This window comes from Rana temporaria, chromosome 3 (genome assembly GCF_905171775.1).
Source record: "Rana temporaria chromosome 3, aRanTem1.1, whole genome shotgun sequence".
Classification (NCBI taxonomy): Eukaryota; Metazoa; Chordata; class Amphibia; order Anura; family Ranidae; genus Rana; species Rana temporaria.
Genome location: NC_053491.1, coordinates 397822105 through 397847504, shown reverse-complemented (window position 1 = coordinate 397847504; position 25400 = coordinate 397822105). Strand labels below are relative to the sequence as shown.

At 43.7% G+C, this 25400-nt stretch overlaps 1 protein-coding gene across 1 annotated transcript in view; it reads right to left on the bottom strand.

Annotated features, from left to right (window-relative positions):
• LOC120932974 (pyroglutamylated RF-amide peptide receptor-like) overlaps positions 1 to 25400 on the bottom strand; it is a 148307-nt gene that overhangs the window by 18723 nt on the left and 104184 nt on the right. Inside the window, exons 2-3 of the mRNA XM_040345876.1 lie at positions 13245 to 13403; positions 1619 to 1680 (exon numbers count right to left, since the gene is read on the bottom strand). Coding sequence (XP_040201810.1) covers positions 1619 to 1680; positions 13245 to 13403 — 221 coding nt within the window. The remainder of the gene's footprint in view (positions 1 to 1618; positions 1681 to 13244; positions 13404 to 25400) is intronic.

Genomic DNA, 25400 nt, shown 5'->3' with positions numbered 1-25400 from the left:
ACCTCAGAAGAGGAACAGCGACCTCTAGTGTTTGATGATCTAGAGGTACACAGAGAAAGTTTTGCCACTGAACAATTGAAGGACCCCACGTTACTAAGGGTCCGGGAGAATGTAGTGAAAATAGATGGGGAATTAGTTAACCCTGAAAAGAGGATTGCCCTCCCATACTTCATCATGTGTTACAGAGTGTAGAGGAAACCATTGAGCAACTGGTGGTGCCCAAACCTTACTGCAAGTTGGTCTTAGAACTGGCCCATGGGCACATTCTTGGGGGACATTTTGGAGCTTGAAAGATCCTGGGAAGAATCACCCAGAGGTTCCATTGGCCTGGGATCACTAAGGAAGTGAAAATCAACTGTTCCTCCTGTCCAATGTGTCAAATTTCTACACCCACGCCACATTCCTGCAGTCCTTTGATACCCCTACCCATTATTGAGGTCCCTTTTGAGAAGGTCGTCATGGATTTGGTAGGCCCCTTGCTGAAGTCACTAGCACATCTTGGTGATAATGGACTATGCCACCCATTACCCAGAAGTGATTCCCCCCCCGAAACACCTCTGTCAAAACCATTGCCAAAGAGCTATATCAGGTTTTCAGCCTTGGGGCATTCCTAAAGAAGTACTAACTGACAAGAGCACCCAATTTATGTCTAGATTACCTAAAGAGCTTTCCGAACTTCTCAAAGTGACCTAATTACGTACTTCAGTGTATCACCTTCAAACAGAATATTTTGCACACCATTTTTCACCATGTAAACTCTGCAGACTGTTTTAGGTAAAAAAAAACAGGAAATAGTTACAGAGAAATTCAAACCAGCCCTTCTGGCACCAACAATCATGCTATGGTTAAATGACTGAGATCACATTTTTTTTTATTTGCCCTGTCCAAGCCTGATTGTTCCCTGGTCTATGTTTTCTTGTAGGCCTGATTCATACCTATGCAGGTTGCAGTTTGCTTATTTAAGGTGCATTTTGAGTCTTTCAATACAGATTTTTTTTTTGTAATTTTTTTGGATTGAGTCTATTGAACCAAAAAATAAATCTCTGAGCCATTCCATCAAAATGCACAGATGTGAACTACATCCATAGGAAACCATGTTAAATAAACTGTAGTGTGTTTATGCAAAACTGAAAATGCACTAAAAAATGAATAGGTGTGAACCAGGCCTTATGCCCCGTACACACGATCGGAATTTCCGATGGCCTAAAATCCGATGGAATTTTTTGTCGGAATATCGTTAAAGCTGTCTTACATACACACTGTCAGACCAAATTCCGACCGTCCAAAACGTGGTGACGTAAAACACTACGACGAGCCAAGAAAAATGAAGTTCAATGCTTCCGAGCATGCGTCGACTTGATACTGAGCATTCGTGGGGTTTTTCCTCTGTCGGAGTTGCACACAGAACTCCATCGGAAAAAAAGAAAACATGTTCTATTTCTAAACACCGACGGAAAAAAGTCCGATGGGGGCCCACACACGATCTGACTTTTTTCATCGAAAATTCAGATCGTGTGTACGCGGCATAAGTCTGAATCTTCTAAACTGTTTTGCATTGATGTGAATCCACATACTTTAGGTCTCTGACCACCTGTCTTATATCTAGCCATTAACTTACCTCTAATGTCTGCACATGCAGCATTGGAGAGCCTACTACAATAGCGATTGTCCACACAAGCCCTGCAAGACAAAGAGAGATTTTTAGTTTTCTACAGAGTGGGAAAGTACTGAAACCACTGTCAAGTTTTTATTGCTATCTGGGACCCTGTCCTTCAGACAACTGTCACATCGCCAGAAGAGATGGAAAATCCAACATTTTACAGTTGTCAAAGAATTTAGGAGATTTAACGTGAATCTTCAAATTAGTGTACCTGTGCAAGTGACAACAGCCTAAGGCCCAGATTCTCAAAGGGCTTACGACGGCGCAACGCCATTTGCGCCGTCGTAAGTCCTAATCTGGGCCGTCGTATCTATGCGACTGATTCTTAGAATCAGTTACGCATAGATATCCCTTAGATCTGACAGGCGTAAGGCTCTTACGCTGTCAGATCTTAAATGCAATTTTTTTTCCCGTCGCTAGGTGTCGCCTTGTCGTTTTCCCCGTCGTCTATGCAAATTAGCAGGACGCGGACGACGCAGTGAATTTACGAAGTTTCCGTAAGCGTAAAATTGCCCCTGCTATATGAGGGGTACGTTTATGTAGGTCTGTCGTATGCCATGTTAAGTATTGCGTCGGGTCAGCGTCAGCTTTTTCTGTCGTTTACGACGTTTTCCTCAGTCGTCCGCGAATACGACTTTACGTCAATGATGCTCACGTCGGCGACATTGACGTTTTCCATCATTTAGCTGGAGCATGCGCACTGGGCTATTTTTCCGCCCGGCGCATGCGCAGTTCGATCGGCGCGGGGGCGCGCTTAAGTTAAATACAAGCCGCTCCCTTTGAATTACGCGGCCTTACGCCGGGCCATTTATACTACGCCGCCGCAAATTACGGAGCAAGTACTTGGAGAATACGGCACTTGCTCCAGTAATTTGCGGCGGCGTAGTGTAAATGGCTTACGCTACGCCGCCGCGGATTCTACAAGAATCTGGCCCTAAGTTTTGATTTCCCTTAACTTTGAAGAGATTTTCCTTCACTTTCTGTTGTGATCCTAGGTCAGTAAATTAAAAAAATGTTTGGGCAGCACAGTGGCTAAGTGGTTAACACTTCCACCTAGTAGCATTACAGTTGCCAGTTTGAATCCCAACCATGGCACTACCTGCACTAGGTTTGCATTTTCTCCCTGTGCCTGCATGGGTTTCCTCTGGGTATACTGGTTTCTTAGTAAAAACAAAAAAAACTGTGCTAATCCACACTTAAACTAGAAAATCAGAGGCTGCAGCAGACGTGCGATACACAACATAGCAAAGGAAAAAACAAACAAAGCTGCGCCACATTAATCACAATTGATAAGAAAATGAAAATTATCATTACATAAATAAATAATAACGATTGAGATAAATTTAGGTAAATTGGTCAGTCCATAAATGAATATTATCAGCATCTGAACTTGTTTCCAGTACTGCCCTGGAAAGATGGGAGCTCAGCTATCTGAACTTGTGCAAGCGTCTGGTTCCTGAATGTGCTAATTGTAGCGTTCTTTGAGAATGGTGTACGGAACGCCCCGAGGTTGTCATATTGCATTGAAATTTACAGAAAATTACATGCTGCAGATAAAAAGATAGGAGTGTTACCCATCGAGTTTCTGAGAGCTGCTTCTCCCCCGGAATCCTGCAGATTAAAGGCCGTGGCTGGGTTATAGCCAAACGCTCAGTTTGCTTGCCCTCTGGTAAGCGGCCTCATTTATTGGTGGAGGGATCATTTCAGTCAATTTTTACCTGTCACTGAGGTGGTGTTGCTTTTCATGAATTACCTGCATGAGTGTATCCACTAGAGAATCCATACTGACTGTTTTGATGCTGATAATATTCATTTATGGACTGACCAATTTACCTCAATTTATCTCAATCGTTACTATTTATTTATTTAAAGATAATTTTCATTTTCTTATCAATTGTGATTAATGTGGCGCAGCTTTGTTTGTTTTTTCCTATACTGGTTTCTTACCACACTCCAAGTCATTCTGGTAGGTCCACTGGCTCCTGTTTAAAATAATCCTAGTTTATGAATGTGAGTTGGGGACCTTAGATTGTAAGCGCCTTGAGAGCAGGGACTGATGTGAATGTACAATGTATGTGTAAAATGCTGTGCAAATTGGCGCCGGTATATTGGTAAGAAATTTGCTCAGCGTGCTGATTGACTGAGTTCTTAACATATTTTCAAACTTTTTATTTATTTTTTATTTAAATTTGTTTGATACAATGTGAAAAAGTTAGAACCTCTGTAAATATTTTTTATTGCCCCTGTCAGTGGCAACTTGAACTGTGGGAGCAAGAGACAATGATTTCAGCTTAATAAGAAAAGAATAGTTCTTCTCTTCTGGTCAGATTGACTTACTTTAAAAATATCTAATGTAAATAAAAATAATTTACTCATCTTCTTAAAGCGGAGTTCCAGCCATTTACTGTTTATTAAAAGTCAGCAGCTACAAACAGTTTAGCTGCTGACTTTTAATAAACAGACACTTACCTGTTCCACGGTCCAGCGACGCGGCCGCCCGGAGCTCCACTCCTCTCCGCCGGCGCCTCCATTCACAGTGTGGGCACCCGGCCGTGACAGCTTTCGGCTTCACGCCGAGCACTCACTGCGCATGCGCGAGTCGCGCTGTGCTCCAGGAGTGGATAGGCAATCTCCTGGAACCTGTCACATGTCCCAGGAGATCGCCTAGAGGGAGGGGCCACCTAGGTGCAGAGGAGGAGTCGCCTAGGCGGTCCCTAGGTGGAAGTAGGAAGTGGGATAGGAAGTCCCACTCCTACCGAAGCCCCCACTCCCCCCCAAAAAAAATTACATGCCAATTTGGCAGTGCTTAAAGCGGAAGTTCCATTTTTGGGTGGAACTTCGCTTTAATTATTAAATTGTTTATGATTTATGCTTCTAACAATTTAACATTTTTGTCTGCTATACAATTTGAATTGTAATTATTATAGGCTTGTATTTGTGACTTCATAATCAGAATAAAGTTTCCTACTTATTTATTCATGTCTGAGGTTGGGTGGTTGTCTGAAAACCAGTATTGGGGGTTGTTGGAATATTTCTTTGAGGCTGGGTTCACACTATTGCAAATTGGATGTAGATTCTCTGCATCCAATTCGCAATAGCGGGAGATTTTGCCTGACTCTCTATGGAGCCAGTAGACATATCTTTGCTGCAGCTCTGGTGAAAATTTGCACAAGGATCTTGTGCATCTTTTTTGTTCCGTTTCAGGCCTGAATTCAGCCAAAAATGTGTGCTGAAATCGGACCTGAAACGGTGAATGGGGACTCACCAGACCCCTGCTGTGAGCCGCATGCGGCAATAATGTTAACCCAGCCTCAGAGTTTCATCCTCTTGTATGATGGGTTGTAAATCTTTGATCTTTCTTATCTCTTCAAGTGCTTAACATTTGTGAATCAGTACTGCTCGAACCTTGAAGAAGGGGACCCTGAAAGCTTGTCCTGAAAAATTGTATGTTACTGCAAAAAAAAAAAGTATCACGGACAGTCCTCAATTGTTTCTGTTGCAAGTGCACTAATATGGCTACAATCACCTCAGACAAAAAAATAACTGGAAGTGGATTGGTTTCTTTGAAGATCTGCACCAGATTTTGCACTCTCCAGTTTTAGCAAATCAACCCCACTCTGTCAATAAAACATAATAAATATACAATAAAAAATATATGAATGCAGTACAAAGGACTTACTAAATCTATTATTTACGTACATTCTGAGGTGCTTCAGAGCTTCCAAATTCTCTGCTGCCTTAAAGCAAACAAGTCAATAAATTAAAACAAAATCCAACCCCATTCTCTAACAGTGGACTAGGCATCCTCCAGAGCCATCACTTATTTTTAGTGCCACTGGCTATTGCCCTGATCCATAGCACGGCCCTGTTTAAAATGGCAATACTTGCGAGAATAGAGGTATAAATACAAAAGAGTATGTTTAGGCTCCTGAGGGCACATAGTCCTCAGTGGGAGGTTGGCCTTTATTTTACTCAGAGGTTTTCTTTAGCTGCACCTTTACAAAGAACTTGTAGCTTTAATCAAGATCTCTGTATCTTACTGCAGAAAGTAATCAAGAGATACTCTCCCAGCGGTAGATCAATGATTTATCAGTGGGATCAGTACAACATGCTCTGCATAGCGAAGAAAGAGAGCGAGGATTGGTGTAAATTGCTTCTCATTTACAGTTTACAAAACTTATGTTGTCCTCAGCTAGGAGTCTATTAGGATTAATCATGTATATATAGAACTACTGGCCCAAATCCTGGCAGTCGAGCCTCCCACTTGATCTACTTCTGAACAATCAGAGAAGCCTATAGAAGGTGGTGTTTATAATATTCCAGAACAGAAATACTGTATTTATTGGCGTATAACACTCACTTTTTTTACCCTGAAAATAGAGAGTAAACTGTGCCTGCGTGTTATACGCAGGGGGCTGTGGAAAGTTTTTTCCTTGAAACTTCCCTCTTAAAGTTAGGGTTATACGCCGATAAATACGGTAGTTATAAATGTACAGTAAAAATGTAGAGATTTTTTTTTTCTTTTGAAATAGCAAAAATAGACTCCTGCTAACATTTACTGGTACCTGTTTCTCAGAGCATCAAGGAATTAAAAACGATCATGGGAAACTACCTGACCACTGTGTTTTATCTATAACTAGCTCAATACTCTTTTTATCATAGTGGAGGACTTATATTATGAAGGGTATACTGTATTTGTCAATGTCTTTCTAATGCAATATGTGTAAAGAGTACAAGGTGGAATCAATTGTTGTAACACATTTTTTTTTAAAGCGGACCTTTATTCAATTTTACTACTGTCATGTATTTTTTTTCCTACGTTTTTTCCTCCCTTATTGCAATTTCTTTTTAAAAAACATTAAAGGGGGTTCTCTTTCTGTGGAGTGCCGAGAGTGCTTCTACCTTTCTTGCCTAGATGAGAATTACATCCCCTTCTGCCCCAAAACTGGGATACCCATGCCACCCAGGAAGCTTCAGGACTATGTATAACATACTTCGCATGATGCCTGAATTGTCATCAGGAGGCCATCTGATAAGACCAGCAAGAGTCAGATGGCCTCCCAATGACATCTCCAAACAAAATGACAAATCAAGACTCACTGAATTAGCTATGAGCATGAGTATTTCAACCTAACCTAGCAGATAAGATAAGAGGGTATTAGAAATGAAAATTAAACCTCTTTAACCACTTCCATACTGGGCACTTACGCCCCTTCCTGCCCAAGCCAATTTTCAGCTTTCAGCACTGTCGCACTTTGAATGACAATTGCGCGGTCGTGCTACACTGTACCCAAACAATTTTTTTATCATTTTGTTCCCACAAATAGAGCTTTCTTTTGGTGGTATTTGATCACCTCTGCGGTTTTTATTTTTTGCGCTATAAACAAAAGAAGAGTGACAATTTAAAAAAAAAAACACTATTTTTTACTTTTTTATTTAATAAATATCACAATTTTTTTTAAAAAAAACGTTTTTTTTCCTCAGTTTAGGCCGATATGTATTCTTCTACATATTTTTGGTAAAAAAAATCGCAATGATCATATATTGATTGGTTTGCGCAAAAGTTATAGCGTTTACAAAATAGCTGATAGATTTATGGCATTTTTATTTTATTAATTTTTTTACTAGTATTGGCGGCGATTTGCGATTTTTTTTACTGTCACCGTGACATTGCGGCGAACACATCGGACACTTTTGACACGTTTTTGGCGCCATTCACATTTATACAGCGATTAATGCGATAAATATGCACTAATTACTGTATAAATGTGACTGGCATTCAAGGGGTTAACACTAGGGGGTGAGGGAGGGGTTAATATGTATACCTAAATTGTGTTCTAACTGTGGGGAAAGGGGGGTGATTGGGGGAGGTGACCGATCTATGTCCCTATGTACAAGGGACACAGATCGATCTCCTCTCTCCCCTGACAGGACGTGGAGCTCTGTGTTTACACACAGAGCTCCACGTCTTGTCCCTGTAGCCGCCGATTCCGAGTGCCTGGCGGACATCGCGACCGCCAGGCACGCGCATCGGCATCTCGGGGACGCGCCGGGCGCGCGCGCGGCCGCCGGCGCGCGCGCGCCCCCCAGTGGCCGCAAGAATACAGGACGTCATATGACGTCCTGTTGAATTTTCAGAGTAGCCGTGGAGCCGTCATTTGACGGTGGCCCGGTACTCTAGTGGTTAAGAAATATCAGGAACTAATTTCCTCTGCAATTCATTATTTGTATATGCATCAATATGTGATTAAAGTAAAATCAGTCTGTATATACAGTAAAGCAGGCTTGTTATACTTACTGTGGAACCTAAGGGGTTCATCCCCTGTATTGTGTACAAATGCTGTTTGATCCTGTCTTCTCTGATTCCCTGCCCCCTCTTTTTCCACTGTCCCCAAACCATCTCCTGATAGAACAGAGCCTTTGGGGTACTCTGCACATGCTCAGATTGGTGTATATTGCTAGAGAGTTTTTCTTGGGAGAGTGCATGTGATTAGCACAGGGCCAATCAGAACTGTACAGACATAGGGTCAGGGGACCTGCAGCCTCAAAGGAGAATGAAAACCCCTCCTACAAGCTTTAACCAGTGCTCGGCTGGACACTGATAAAGGTCATACTGAAGTCAGACTGATATATATAATATATATACTGCTGATGATAAAAGGTATTTAGCAGTTTATATTTACTAAAACTATGGCATTTCCATGTTCTGTGAATGCAGGGTCCTGGGTTTAGTAACACTTTAATGGTGTGAGCTCTCTGTATCTCCAGCAGGAGGCCCATCTTAATTGATGTTTGCAAGGAGCATCAATCTTTCACCGGAATGCTGCATACTGAGATGTGGATTTTTTGGTATGGCTCCTATGTAGTGTTTGCACCAAAGAAAAGACAGTTTATGTTAACTTAAGTGAAGCATTGCATTGCCAAGCAGCAGTATAGTCTAGCCTACCTGCCGTAAGAACAGCCTTGTGGCAAAGCCATATCACATGCAAAACAGAATGGAAAGCAGGCATAAAACAGCAGAATCCAGAAAACAGGCTGGGTCATATCCTAATGCCCCGTACACACGATCGGTTTTCCTGTTGGAAATAGTCTGATGAGAGCTTTTGGTCAGGAATCCCGACCGTGTGTATGTTCCATCAGACTTTTTCCAATGGAAAAACTGCTGGAAAAAAATAGAGCGTAGGATCTCTTTTTTTCCCATCAGGAAAAAAAACTGATTGGAATTTCCGATCATGTGTACAAATCCCAATGCGCAAAATTCCAACGCATGCTCGGAAACAAGTCGATGCATGCTCAGAAGCATAGAACTTAATTTTCTCGGCTCATCGTAGTCTTTTATGTCACTGCGTTTTTGGCAGTCAAAAGTACACCGAACTTTGGTTTGACCATGTGTATGCAAGGCAGGCTTGAGCTGAATTCCGTTGGAAAAAACATCCGTTTTTTTTGACTGGGAAAACCGCTTATGTGTACGGGGCAAAAGTGTAAGCAGCAACAAAAAGGAGGCTCATGTTTTTGCACAGAGCAAATTTGTATTTGATGCCTGGAGACATCACTTCCTTGTGCTGTAATGTCTAATAGGTAGTATGGACATGTGCCTAAGATAGGGTGACCAGACATCCCCTGATTGAGGACACTGTCCCTGGACCAAGTCTGTCCCTGGTTTTGTCCCCAGATCGGATTTAATAGGGGGCAGGGGCAATTTCAAAGACAATTAGTGCAGAATTAAAATAAAAAAATTAGAATTACACCCCCCCCCCCCCGCTCCGCCGTGCCTACTAGCACAGGGTTTTTTTTTTTCCATTATCTGTGCCCCCTTTCTGATGATCGTGTGCTGGTCGGAGCGGAGGGAATATTTCTTCAGTTTTGGGCGCATGCCCATTCAGCTTCGCTCACATGTTCTTCTGCCTTGGCTCAAATCCAGGCCAGCCACCTGCCTATTTCCTTGCCTTCCCTGGCGGAGTGATCTTCCTCCGCTCCCCACCCAGTAGTAGCCGGGTGCCCGAAGATGAAGACTTGAGAGGCTGTGAGGTGGGCGGCGACGGGCAGAGAGTCGCTGATTGTTGCCATTACTAGTAAAGAAAAAATATGTCCCCGGATTTCATTTTAAAAATCTGGTCACCTTAGCCTAAGACCAATATTAAAAAGATGGCACTGGAAATGAAGAGATGGTTTGCTACTTGTGTGATATAAGTAGGAGCCAACAGTTCTTGACACAGGCTACCATATAATATGATTGTTCTGAACATACCACATATACACTAGCTGCATTTTACACAGTTTTATCAGCCTTTTATATAACAGATGCTGATATGACACTGTTGACAATACTGCACTGTTTTTCAGAACACTAGAATTGATAGCTGTAATTAAAATGTTAATGTGATATCATGAGCACATGTGCTTTTTCCTCTGATGAATTTTTAAGTAATAACATTACAGCAACAGAATGGATGTCAGTGGTACTCTACATACTGAATTTCAGACTGGTGTATTTATGGAAACTGAAATGACATATTGTGAGATGTCGTATTTATGTTAATATTTATTTTATGGTGTATGCTTTTCAAATAATTATGTTATGTATGCTACAGTATCTCCACTGTGTTTAATGTGCTCTTGCTTCAGCCCAGCAAGCTGGGGACCCCCTGATGTTTTATAGCTCCGGCTCTCTGTACAGACATGGGTAAAATATTCTGGGTCTTCCAATATCCTTTGTTGTCAAGAACCATGTCTTGCCTTTTCTTCAGTCAACAAGTAGACTGGCTGATGATCAAAAAGCATTGTATGATAGGATTTTGCTTTAACTTTTAAAAGAAATGAACCACAGGGCATACTAATAAAAACAAAAAAAAATTTTGACCATGGTCTCCCTGGCACAACAAACAAAACATGGATAGCAAACCATACTCCGTGGAAAAATGACCTGTCATAACACAAGGGGCATTTCTTCAGCTTAACATCAGTACAGTTTTATATTTGTTTCATGTTGGAAATATTTACCTAATGAGAATAAAATATCAGTTGATAGCCTCTGTGGCAGAGTTGGCGATATCTATCCTCATTAACTGTGTCAGTGGCCAACGGGAGACAGTCTGCTATAAAACCCAAGAGGAGTTCTTACTAATGCTGCGTACACACGATCGGTCAAACCGATGAGAATGGTCTGATGGACCATTTTCATCGGACCAAACCGATCGTGTGTGGGCCCCATCGGTTAATTATCCATAGGTTAAAAAAAGCAATCTTGTTTTAAATTTAAAACCGATGGATACCTAACCGATAGAAAAAAAACGATCGTTTGTAGGTCCATGTGGTCCATTTCTAGGACCACATGGACACCATCCACCATCCTCGGCAAACCATCGCGCCAAGCAATAAAGTCAAAAGTCTTTAACTCAGACATGACGATGGATGCACAAATAGGATCAGTCGTCAGCGGTTCTCATCATCTGCTCCGCATGCTACGTAGACTCATCCCCTTCATCCCGGAAGAGGACACAGCAGTAGTGGTTGGAACAATCATCAACTCACGACTCGACTACGCAAATTCCCTCTACTTAGGACTACCGAAATACCAGATTTCACGTCTACAAGTCGTCCAGAACACGGCAGCCAGACTGGTAACTGGTAAAAAGCCGTGGGTCTTGAGGTCCCTCCACTGGCTGCCCGTACAGGACCGAGTGACATTCAAGACACTCTGCCTCACCCACAAATGTACACAGGGAAACGCTCCTCAATACTTAAGCGAGAAAATAAAACCCTACGTCACCAAGCGCTTGCTATGGTCAACCAACCAAAACCTTCTCCAAATCCCCAAATCTCGCTACAAATCTAAGGGAGAACGTAGATTCTCGGTCCAAGGACCACGGCTCTGGAATGCTCTACCCACGACCATCCTCTTGGAAGAAAACCATCTGGTTTTTAGGAAAAAACTAAAGACTCACCTCTTCTGAAAGACCTGTACAACTCTGGATGCCAGCGCCTTGAGGCGATTAAGTTCACATTTGTTGCGCTATACAAGTTTCTTACTCACTCACGTCCATTGGTTAAAAATCCATGCATGCTCAGAATCAAGTCGACGCATGCTTGGAAGCATTGAACTTCGGGTTTTTTTCAGCACGTCGTTATGTTTTACGTCACCACGTTCTGACACGATTGTTTTTTTAACCGATGGTGTGTAGGCACGACTGACCATCAGTCAGCTTCATCGGTTAACCGATAAACGGTCCATCAGACCGTTTTCTTTGGATGGACCGATCGTGTGTACAGGGCTTTATCCTCTCCAATAAAAGTATAATGCAATAGTAAAATTAGCTTTCATTGTTATTTCTGCCCCTATTGGGAGATTCGGCCCATTCCTGTCCCAGTGACCAAATAGGCAGAAAAATAAAACTCCCAAATCAAAACAGAGCAAAACATTTTTAATAATGCTATGTTTTAAAGTAGCACTTCAGTTAAAAACAGAAGTTCTGCTGTTCCCCCCCCCCCCCCCCATTGTCACTAATGCACCCATTTATTTTGAGGGGGGGCTAGTTTTGACTTTGCCTAGGCAATCCAAGCCGAAGTTTGACCCCCCCACCCCCTCAGCCTCCCGGGACACTTCCCAAGTCCCAGGAGAATGTGAGACCATCCACAGGGTGCAGCATGGCTCACACATTCACATTGGGGAGCTGGCTGTGAAGCCACAAGGCAGCACCGGGGTTTCAAAGACTGATGAAGAACCGGCCCGGATGAGGACAGCGCTGGATCCCCGGATAGAAAATTGACCTTTAAAAGTGAGCAGCTGGCCTTTCCTTTTTTTTTTATAATAGAAAGGGGGTGTATGGTCTTTACAATGTTCTTCTTTTAGGGTAACACGTAAGAGAGCCGAAAATAATCTAATCAGGACATGTACCATTTAAAAACCTTGTTTCTATGTATTACTTGTAATATTAAAATAAGGATGACTGTATTTGCAGACCTTATTTGCTGTTTTGCAATGCCATATAGTTGTGCTTTGCTGCCTTTTCTAATTTTAAACTCAGTAAATCTGAACCTTTTACAAGTTTGGTTGCCTGCTGGGGAGTCAACTAAAAACTTCCCCTCATTTCCTGCATGCTGGTCTTGCGGCATATCATAGAATTGCACGATAAGGATGAAGAGGAAGAGGGGAGGGTTCTCCTTTATTAATTGATTTGAAAAGGAGATCTGTTCTTTGATGTAATTTCAATGTTGGAATAATCTCTGTGAAGGCTCCTAGGTAACCAAATCCTTGAGGCCTACCTTGCAGGTTTCTGGAGCTTTCTCAAGACTGCACTCTAGTGAAATGACTTGAAACTAAGTAGTGTGCACGTTGGCCGCTAGTTGGAGATGACCATCACCACTGTACATTACACATACGTAGGTTGCACCAAACATTTGTTATTGGGTACATTACAATAATCCAGTATTTTCTCTGTAGAGTCTTTATTGTAAAGCTTTACATTTGTTTGGGTTGATTATTTTTTTCTATGTATGTCTTTCTTCTTATTTAATGTCTGAGGTTTACAACCACTTTAAAAAATGCATGCCCATGTAGTAGAGAAGAATATTACCATATGCTTACCAAGCATTTTGTAGGCCCTCCTGTTTGTGTACTGCCTCTTCATTTTCAGTGGATGGACAATCCCTTGGTATCTTTCCACTGCAATGCAGGTCATTGTTAATGTGCTGGCCACAACGGCTGTTGTCTGAATGAAAGGAACCATTTTACAGACAAAGGGCCCTAAAAGGAAAAAATATTTAGTACTAAAATGATATTTATGTTATGATATTTTCCTAAGTATGCATTCTAAAATAAACAAGTAAATAGCTCCCCTGTCATCCAAAAACCAGTGCTATCAGTTATAATGGCAGTTTGAAAACAAATGGAGTCTATTGTAAAGTAATTAAGAGTTGCAAAGTAAGTAACGGAAGTGTGGAATCCTTCTTTTAACCAGCTGTACACTTGCCTTAGCCAGCTTTCTGCAAATCAGGCCCCATACACTTAAAAATGTTTCACTATAGATCTGCTGTAATACAGTAGTAATACTATTGTTTGCAGATGATTTTATCCTAACACATACTCAATTGAAGGACCACCATAATCAAAGATATTGTATTCTTAAAACAGCATGTGATTGATACATGTTATTGGAGTATCCAATTTTTGTCAGATGCCTTCGTTTATATTGTTGTCAAATTTACATACAGACCAAGCTTTCCAGCGTAACTGGCAGTGGTTGGAACAAACTGTAAGGCTATCAACCTGTAAATTACGAATTCTTTCAAGGTTTGGAAGAAAATAGCTTAGGCCATCTAAAGAAGAGCAATGCAAAACCAGTCCCTTCTGAAACAGAGAACTTAAAGGGGTTGTAAAGGAAACTTTTTTTTCCCTAAATAGCTTCATTTACCTTAGTGCAGTCCTCCTTCACTTACCTCATCCTTTGATTTTGCTTTTAAATGTTCTTATTTCTTCTGAGAAATCCTCACTTTTCTGTTCTTCTGTCTGTAACTACACACCGTAATGCAAAGCTTTCTTCCTGGTGTGGAGAAAGCCTTTTGAGGGGGGAGGGGATGAGCAGGCAAGTCAGGACACTCTCTACTTTGCAGATAGAGAAAGGAGCTGTGTGTTAGTGGGCGTCCTGACACTCCTCCCCGCCCCCTCCCCCCTCAAGAGGCTTTCTCCACACCAGGGATGTGGCGCACGCAACCAATCCCAACCATAACACTGGCCAAATTACAGCTCCCCAAGCTCATGGTCTATATAAGGCAGTGTTTCTCAATTCCAGTCCTCAGGCCCCCCCCAACAGGTCAGGTTTTCAGGATTTCCATTATTTTTAACAGGTGATTTGATCAGTTTCACTGCCTTAGTAATCACCACAGTCTTTTCATCTGAGGGAAATCCTGAAAACCTGACCTGTTGGGGGGGCCTGAGGACTGAAATTGAGAAACACTGATACAAGGTAAGGGGAGGGGAAAGTGGTGACATCATTGACCAAATATGCCATGGCCATATTTCGTCAATATCACTGCCCAAAAATAGCCAGTGGCCATATTTGGGCAGAGATGTTCTGTGATGTCACGGGTTTCTAAGGAAGCCTCAGGTATAAGAATCACTGAGAAGGAAGCTGTCATATATAGAAGCAGTGAACATATATATGATGCCTAGCTGAATGGGCTAATGTGCAGGCGTTCGCATTAACATGCTAACAGCCAAAGTTCCGTCTGAACCTAGGTTCGGAACGAACCATGAGCTCATCCATACTGGACAGCTAGAAGCGGGTGAAGGTCAGATGGCCTGAGGTGACCAAAGTCGCTATATGCTGGCAGCAGGAAAATTAGGTAGCAACTGGTACATGGTCCAAGTCTACTCACTAAGTGAGTCTACAGAGACAGAGCAAGCACTCAGGTAATACCTGTGACATTGACTTTTCCGGTATTTTATTGCGTACGGGGTCCCACAGACTCCCCGTCTTGCGGAACACCCTGGGTTGTCTACCCGAGCCTCCATGCCTCGATAATGAGACGTTTAAAAATATGTGCGAACGACCGTGCGACCGCCAAGAAGCGCAATGTCCACCCCAGCTTCGCCGCTTGCCCACGTTTTGCTTTTCTCTACTTTCCGGCTTTACCGTAAGGAACCTCGCCTGGTGCCTTTACCTCAGTCACAGTATTGTGACTTCTGGCGCCTGCGATAGTGGTCCCTAATCAGTCATCAGCGCAAACTGAATACGGTGCATGGATGCACCTCTTTTAGACACGTAGGGGGAAACTCGATATTGCACATATGTTGACAAGGGTTTGGTATAATTTTTTGGCCCAGTAACAAATTTTTGCGCCGTCCGGTGTTTGCGCAGGGAATTTTTACATGAAAAAGAAAACAATGAACTATATATATATATATATATATATATATATATATATATTTATATATATGAGACATAGTACATACTTTACTGTGTGAAACAGACTTATGTCAGCCTATGAAAAATCAGAAGAGATGAGAATAGATTTTTGAGAATGTTTCCAGTGGAGCTGTTAAAGGTTAATGCAGCCACAATTCAAGTGGCTGTTAAGTTCTGAATATCAAAGTGAAGCAATCTATTAATTCTAATTCTCATTCTTATAATCCATCATTTTGCCTCTATGTACATTTCCTCAAAGCCATAAAAACTGGACTTTAAAGACTTTGCTGTAATACAGTTACACAATTTTTTATGATGTTTTAGGGTGTTTTAGGTTTATATGTGAATGTAAACGTCTAAAAGTAAAAAAATATTAAAATCTCTCAGTAGGTAGTATATCTGATGAAACTTGTTTCTAAGTATATTGTGGAAATATATACTGTACATGGGTGAGCCATGTTTTCTCAGAATGTAGGAAGGTGACAGAACCTTCTTACAGTATGTGCCAGTGTTCTTGTTACAGGATGAGACAGACCTACACGAGCAGCAGAGAAGTTATGGCCATGGGTGGAGAGACATATTTGCTCAAAGAAGAGCTGTGTGGTATCTCTAATCAGTGCGATGCAACCTGCAAGCAATCTGTGATTGGCTGCAACTTCTGGGAATTAATTCCTCTGCTCTGCCCTGTTCAGTACTGTTGTCGTGATCCAAATAAGGACTACACAGTAATTCCTTAGGTAGAATAGCTGGCTTTATAAGAACGGTGGCTAAATGACTGCCCCCTTACCAAGACCATTATAGTATCCATGAGTGCTTGGTGATTCCTTGAGGATAAGTAAGGATACCGTTTGTAGGGGCTTTTGTGAATAACTGTTATGATTCTGCTAAAGATTAACTAAATTCTGGAAGCTGTCTCCAAGAAAAAGCAGACAAATGGCAATGGGTTAACTATCAATATTTCCTATGGTCGCTGTGTAGCAAGGGGTTAACCAATCCCATAGCTATTGACCCCCCTCTACAGGATGTGACTCGTTGTTCCTGCCGTTCTGGGAGAGCCCCAAATATAGAGTGTGTGAAGCTTAGCAGAATTGAGAGAATTGTGTACTTTGCTGAAGTGAGAGTTAAATGAAACCCTGTTCAGTTCCACCACTTGGACGTCCCTTGCTATGGGCCTCAGACACTCAGAACTAACCTACAGTCAACAAAGACTTAAAGTTTTACAAGATAATATGGGTTTCGTGGATTGAAGTCAGAAGTGATTTTGGCAATGTTTGGAAGTTGTATACCTTTATTGCCAAGTAAAAGAAGATGGACCTTGCTTCTGGCTGGAGTAGTGTCATTTATAAAGGATGCCTGACTACCTGAGTGAAGTGTGTAAAGTGGGCTAGTGTACAGTTAGGCCATAGGTGGATGGATAGGTGTGACTCGTGGTATGCTACATTGATGCTGGTGGACAGGATCCTGAAAAAAGGGTACACAGTGTAAACCTGGTTGGAAATGGTGGTGGCTAGAGGAATAGGTTGCCATCCTTGCTGTGAAGGTCTCCTCTATGGAATACACACAAGGTGATCTGGGCCCCCATGTCTCATGTGCTCCAGGTGTTCAGATAGGCTGTTGGAGCCTTAACACATGGGAGAGGCTGTAGGAGCTTTTAAACTAGGACCTTGGTAGATCAAGGGTCTAAAGGGGAACTAGCAAGGGTCTACAATGAATGAAATGGTGGGATAAGTGTCACCCAAGTCTTATGCAAAAAGAGTAGTTGAATCAAGTTATAGTTCAAAATTAGTAATTAAATAGTGATCTAAAAGTGAATTTGAGAGTTATAACGAATGAGAACTGTGATGGTGCACATTCATTATGGAGTTTCATAAAAGTGCAACAAATAGTTATATTTCAGACAGGAGGCTTCGTATCTTGCATTAATCTTCCTTTTTAATGCTCATAGCAGAAACATAACATTTATTTCTTTAATAAAAATGTAGAAAAATTTCTTCAAAACTACAATACCCAGCAGCCCCGGGGACCCCTCCCCCTAGGCCACAGTCTCTATATAAGGGGCTGTCTGGGTCTCCTCCTCCTCTTTCTTTCTGCTCATGGCAAGATAAGTACACCATTCGATTGATTGTTTTATGATTGTTATATTGTCTGATTATTATTGTCTGATTATTCTATATTGATTGTTATTTTCTTATGTTACTGGTGACAGGGTATTGTACCCTTTAGGACCGGGATATTGCGTTTTATCGCTATACCGGTTCATTTTCTGTCAAGCGTGAGTGTTTCCCCTACTCATGGTCTGGCAGGCAAGCTGTCCCCTCTGCAGCGTCTTCCCCCGCTCTCCCCCCCGTACGCGCCGCTTCGCGAGCTTTTCCTCTCTGCCTGAGAGGCACGGCTAGTGACAGGAGAGCCTACGTCACTCTGCAGGTCTCAGGCGACCTATCACAGCGCTCCCGGCCGTGATCTCGCGAGATTACGGCCGGGGACTTCCACGAGCGGTGCCCTCCCTCCTTCACTGTCGAGTAGACGGAGACAGAGGCACACTGCTGGCTGGCAACTAGCGCTACCGCTCCCCCCCCATCGGATACGCTTTTTAAAAACAGGTACCGCTGTATTGTTCAGGGGAACGTCTCTCCCCAAATACCTCAGGTACCGCTGCATACTTGGGGAACGTCTCTCCCCAAAACCCATTGCCACAGTATACTGCACGGCTGTGCTGTATACTGTTACCTCACTTTCCCTCCAATTATCTCTGGTACACCTTGACTCCCAGTGACTGTACTACTGTACTGTACACTATCCATATCTGTCATACCTTATAAAATACCTTAACCCTTAATTGATTGTCAGTGATTTATCCCTGACGATCTCAGAACTGAAAATACCTAAATAAATTGTAATTAAATAAATATAATAGCAAAGCTATCTGTCTGGAAATGGCAGCTGACGGTCACGCTTCTGGCTTTTCTGGACTGTCTAATGAGGTGGATCTAGATGTTTCACACCTGATATCCACGACCCAAATACAGCACTTGATTAACAAGTCCATTCAAGCAGCACTGGCTGCCAATACTGTAAATCCGGTCGTACCGTCCACCTCGGGATGCCACCCTACTAAGGGTAAAGCAACCCAGAAATTAAAGCACTTAACAGTGCACTTCGACTCCCCGGCAGGGGAAGATTATAATGTGCCCCAGGCAAGACCCGAACCGGTCTGCCACACCCCGCATACAAATGACCAAACCCGACCCTTGAACCCCAAGGAGTTAAAAAGGGGGCAAAAATCCGCCAGGCGGATTAAACCGGACTCATTTGAAACGTCCGACGACGAGTCCGAAGTATCTGACAGGGCTGAGACCTCTGACTCAGACATAGAGGACGAGGATGATGCGGGGTTTACGGCGGAATGTCAGGACGCCAACACCGAGGTTCAACAAACGGCCATTTTGGATTCTCAGGGTCAATCTCTTTTTAACCCTGACGAAATATCACACCCTCGTTCAGGGGATTGGGCCCCATTACCCCATGTGGCCCAATACCTCGAACTATGGACCAGACGGTCCTTGGACAGGGCAAACCGTAACAAACTACGGGCGGAATGCCCCAGGCCATACGTGGCAAACAAGGTGGCGAGCACCCCGGAAATAGACCCGGTGCTCCTAAAATACCTTACGAGGTCTGGAAAGTATTCTAAAAAGGGCATTGAGAGGTCCTTCAAGGCCATCCAGGACCGCATACTGGACCTACTAGGCCCGCTCACTAAAATTCTGAATTTGTCAGAGCAAGCGGCTTCATCAACCCAACCTATAGATTTGACACAGTTGAGAGGTTGGGCCCAACGCGCAATCTGCCTATTGGGTACCGCAAACACAACCTGCTCAGTGGAGCGTCGCCGCTCCATTTTGATGAAATTGGACCCCCAACTCAGTCACCTAGCGGAAAACGAGCCAGGACCATCCGCAGATGGTCTACTGTTTGGGGATGATCTGATCAAGAACATCAATAAATTCATCAGCCTTTTCTCAAGCTTGGACAAGGCACAGACCTCGCTGAGGAAATCACAACCTGGCAAGGTTTTTGGGAAGGCCGGTAGAAGCAGAGGGCGTTCTACCGGCCGTACTGCCCCGTACAGGCCCTACTCTAGACCACCTAGCCAGCAGTTCACGCCTGCTCCACAACCATACGCCATGCCTATGGCCCATCCAGCTCCCTTCTTCCCGCCACGAGGCCGTCCCTGGAGAGGGGGACGTGGATTCCCAAGGTCTAGACCTCCGACCGGTGAGTACACACCGACACTCAATTCCACACACACTGGTGGGGGGCAGGCTGATGTATTTTTCCCACGTCTGGTCCACGATTTCGGCAGACGCATGGATTCTCAATACGGTATCTGGATACCGGATAGAACTCTTATCTCCCCCGACCCTGAATGTGATACCCCAACCTATCCATTTTTCTTCCCAAAATGTGGAATTAATAGACAAGGAACTCAAAGAACTTCTGTCCAAAGGGGCGGTTCAGGAAGTAGACCCCTGCTCGCCCGGGTTTATCAGCAACATATTCCTGGTCAAGAAGAAGGACGGCGGCTACCGCCCCGTCATAAATTTGAGAGAACTCAACCAACATGTGGCCTACCGCCATTTCAAGATGGAGGGTATCCATCTGCTACGCGACCTCCTCTGGCCAGGAGACTGGCTAGTGAAGATAGATTTAAAAGACGCGTACCTGACTGTCCCTATGCACACCGAATCTCAATCCTTCCTAAGATTTCGGTGGAAGGACCGAATGTGGCAATTCACCTGCCTCCCATTCGGATTGTCATCAGCCCCCTGGTGTTTCACCAAGCTCCTCAAACCGGTAGTAGCCGCTCTGAGGAGCAGGGGTGTTAATTATTTATCTGGACGACATGCTAATTTTGGCACGTTCCAGACGACAAGCCTCATTACACAGCCAATGGGCGGTCTCACTATTGACGGAACTCGGGTTCCTCATCAATTTCAAGAAGTCTATCCTGGATCCCTCTCAGGAGATGGAATTCTTGGGGTTTCTAGTAGACACCAAACAGGCTATGCTTCTCTTGCCAAAGTCAAAACTGGCGTTGATTCGCAAGGAAATCAGAGCCACGTTACGCAAAGGCTTAGTATCCCTACGGGTGATCGCTCGCATAGTAGGTCTCCTATCGGCCTCTATTCAAGCAATATTCCCGGCCCCCTTGCACTATCGAGCTCTACAGAGACTCAAAACACTACATTTACGCCAAGGCCTACGCTACGCGGACGAAGTTCCGTTAGACACAGAAGCCATAGAGGAATTGCTATGGTGGCTTCGCCACGCAGTGGCATGGAATGGCAGGACGATTTTCAACTCCTACCCCGACGTGATCTTAGAATCCGACGCGAGTCGCCAAGGCTGGGGTGCCCGATGCGGACACCTTACCACCGGAGGGAAATGGTCCGAGAGAGAGTCTCTCCTCCATATCAATGCCCTGGAACTTTTGGCAGCATACTTTGCGATCAGGAGTTTTATCCCTCATACGGCCAACAAGTGCGTACTTTTACGCATGGACAACGTGGCAGCGGTACAGTATATCAACCGCTTGGGAGGCACAAAATCCAAAATTCTGGCGGACATTGCGTCCGAGTTTTGGCAATACTGTCTTTCCATAAATGTCACCCCAGTAGCGGAATACCTTCCAGGCATATCCAACACGGTTGCGGATTGGAACTCTCGGTACCTTACGGACTCCAGCGACTGGTCGCTGGATCGCACGGTTTTTCTATCATTACAAAACCTGTGGGGCCCTTTACACACGGACCTCTTCGCTTCCCGACTCAACCGGCAACTACCACGCTTTTACAGCTGGAGGCCGGATCCGGAGGCGACAGCAGTCGACGCGTTCCGACAATTCTGGACGCGGGGGACGCACTATGCGTTCCCTCCATTCAACATGATCACCAGGACACTCCTCCAGGTGGCAAGTCAGATGGCGACAGTGGTGTTGGTCACCCCTTGGTGGCCGACTCAACCATGGTTTCCACTTCTCCTGGGAATGGCGATCGATTACCCTCGACTACTCCCATTCTCTAATCACCTCCTGTCCAACACAACCGGAGGTTATCATCCACTAATACTGGACGGCAACCTGCATCTCCTAGCGTGGTTGGTTTCGGGGTCGGAGACGCCGATAACGATATTTCACAATCGGCTAGAGACCTCCTCGCCCTGGCCTGGGCCCCAGGGACTAGATCGCCGTACAGATCTGCCTGGGCCCTATGGGTTCGTTGGTGTGATCGACGGCAAATTGATGCCGTTCATGCACCTGTATCAGACATAGTGAACTATTCGGCGGATTCTTATGAAACCGGTAAATCCTACAGTTCATTGAATGTCTATAGATCAGCCATTTCGGCTTATCATTGCCCTGTAGACACTTTGCCTGTAGGCAGACACCCCTTGATTTCTTGATTTGTCGGCTCCTCCGGGGGGTGAAGTTCAAACGCCCCCCTCGGCCTAGATACCAATTTACGTGGGACGTCAACAGGGTTTTGGAACTTTTCAACACTTGGGAGGACAATGACGCCCTCTCGTTGAAGAAGCTTTCGATTAAACTCTCTACCCTTCTATGTCTGATCTCCATCAAAAGAGTTTCAGATGTTAGGGCATTAGACATCTCCCGGCGTCAATTCTCGCCGGAAGGGGTACGTTTTTCCGTGGTTCGTAGGACGAAGACGGGAATTCATACAGTATTCTATCCATTCTTTCCTGACCATCCACATATCTGTGTTGTTCGATGTCTTCAACAATACGAATCAAGAACTGCATCCCTGCGGTCACTTGATCATAATCAACTATTGATCTCATACGTGAAACCTCACCTTCCAGTGTCTTCGGCATCATTAGCCAGATGGGTGAGAACGGCCATGAAACTGGCCGGGATCGACGTATCGCTCTTTGGAGCTCACTCCTCTAGAGGTGCCATGGCTACCAAAGTGGTCACATCAGGTGGTTCACTTTCGGACCTTTTACTAGCGGCAGATTGGTCATCAGAAACGACCTTTCGGCGATATTATTTTCGACCACAGGACCATGTCTCCACTTCTATACTTTAAGGATTGTATATTTACATGTATGTATAATGTATGATAGCTTTAAACTTGCAAGATACGAAGCCTCCTGTCTGAAATATAATTCGGGATTTTCCTAGCTACCATGACGGAAAATCTGAGTTATATGATGACAGGAGGCGAGTATCTTCCCACCCGACCCACCCCTATCACGATACGTTTTCTCATTTCAGGTTATTGAAGGGTGGAGCCTAAGTCTATACGGACGGTAATACAGAGTTCTGCAGTTCCCGAATGATGGGTCTTCTGTTTTGTTCCAGTTGAACACAGTTCTGACGGTATAATAGCCGACCTGTTGAAAGTTGAAGGGCCCAGTTGGTCCAGTTTCCAGCATCGGAGGAGGAGTCCCCGAGCAACGCGGAACGAAGTTCATGACGACAAGGTTACGTGATGTTACAGGATCGCACAAAGAAAGAGGAGGAGAGACCCAGACAGCCCCTTATATAGAGACTGTGGCCTAGGGGGAGGGGTCCCCGGGGCTGCTGGGTATTGTAGTTTTGAAGAAATTTTTCTACATTTTTATTAAAGAAATAAATGTTATGTTTCTGCTATGAGCATTAAAAAGGAAGATTAATGCAAGATACTCGCCTCCTGTCATCATATAACTCAGATTTTCCGTCATGGTAGCTAGGAAAATCCCGAATTACATGTTACAGGCCTCCTAACATAAAAGATGGGGAAGAGTCTCAATTCCTATCACAGACTGAAACGGCTGGGAAGCAAGGATGTTATTATAATGGACAATTTCAATTATTGTGGTACTGTTTTTGTGAACGGAGCTGCACATTCAACAATTGCTTGTCATGTCTTAAAGCGGGGGTTCACCCCCAAATTTTTTTTTATCATTTAATATTTGAAATTTTAACATGACATTCAGCCAAGTTGTCAGAATGACGGCTGTTTTTTTTTTCAGTGCCGTACATACCGTATTTTCACTGCTGCTTTCGGGTATGTAATGTGCGGGACTGGGCATTCCTAATTGATTGACATCCTTCCGACCGGCGCATACAGCGTGTCACGAGTTGCCGAAAGGCGCCGTATAGAGCCGACTCACAGTTTGGCTTCTTTCGGCAACTCGTGACGCGCTGTATGCGCGGTCGGAAGGATGTCAATCAATTAGGAACGCCCAGTTCCGCACATTACATACCCGGAAGCGGCGGTGAAAATACAGTATGTACGGCACTGAAATAAAAAAAACAGCTGATTGTCATTCTGACAACTCGGCTGAATGTCATGTTAAAATTTCAAATATTCGAAACAAAAAGCATGCAGGGCAAGTAGGAGTGTTTAAAAGAAGAATTAAGCAAGTGCATTGGTATTTGTAATTAAAGTGTTACTAAAACTATAGTTTGATGTGTATTGCTTAAGAGTTTTTTTTTTCTTGGGAGGGTGAATGTGATCAGCACAGGAACAATCAGCACTGTCCAGACAGAGGGTCAGGGGTCCTGCAGCCCGTATAGGACAGACAAAGGAGAATGTAAACTCTTCCTACAAGCTTTAAATAAATCTCAAATAAATCATAAGACTACTATATACTGCTGATGAGAAAAGGTATTTAGCAGTTTATATTTACTAAAATAATTGCATTTCTATGTGAGACCAGATATAGTGAATACAGGATGTAAAAAAGAAGAATAGGCTGCACACCACGATTGTGATCCAAAATCCTTTACTGGAACATCCCAGAGTGACACCACAAAAGCAGAGTGCCCGGTAGATGCGTGCAAAAGTCCGCCGCGAGTCCGTCGGAGAGAAAGAGAACAGGTTCTCTATCTTAGGTTCGTCGGACTTCCGAGAAAAACAGTCTGATGGAGGCTACACACGGCCGGACTTTCCGAGAAAAAAAGCCTGTCTGACTTTTTTTCTCGGAAAGTCCGACCGTGTGTTCGAGGCATTATAAGTGCTTAATCATTAACATAATCATTACCAATGATTAAGCACTTAAAACAGCGTGAAACGCGTCTATCAGGCACTCTGCTTTTGTGGTGTCACTCTGGGATGTCCCAATAAAGGATTTTGGATCACAATCGTGGTGTGCAGCCTTTTCTTCTTTTTACATATTGATTGCGGACGCAAGCCGCACCCACGAATTCCATCATGCTTCCTCATCTTACCTGGAGCGGCAAGCCTTCTGTGTCTAAAGTGAATGCAGGATTCTGGGTTTAGTAACACTTTAATTATGTATTTTATTGGGGAACAAGAAAGAAACTTGCATGATTTCCCCATCAACACAGACCCTCATCAACACAGACAGTAATTGTCTGCTCCCAGCAGGGGGAAGGGAAAGCCATCCCAGCCAGGAAAAGACAGTCGTTATTATTGCTAGCAGCTATAGCAGCCGCTAGAGATAATCGCAAGAGAATCAACTTGGTACTGCGCATGAACAGTTCGAATCTCGGCTGGTTCCTGCTGATTCGAACCGTGTATGGCCAGCCTTACTCTAGTCCTGTAACTGATGGCCCATACCTGGGTACAAACCTGGGCTGCAGGGATAGGCTGCCTAAGCCTAAGCATTGTAGTCAAAATTTACTGATCTCGGTTGCAATGCAGACGCAAATGCAAACAAATAATTATGGGTGCTTTTTTTTTTTTGCAAAAGGTAGAATTATTATTTTTTATTTAATACAGGATTTATATAGCACTAACAATTTGCACAGCAGTTTACAAAATGGAGTTAGCCTTTAAGTATAATTTTTCAAATCAGTATTCATAAAT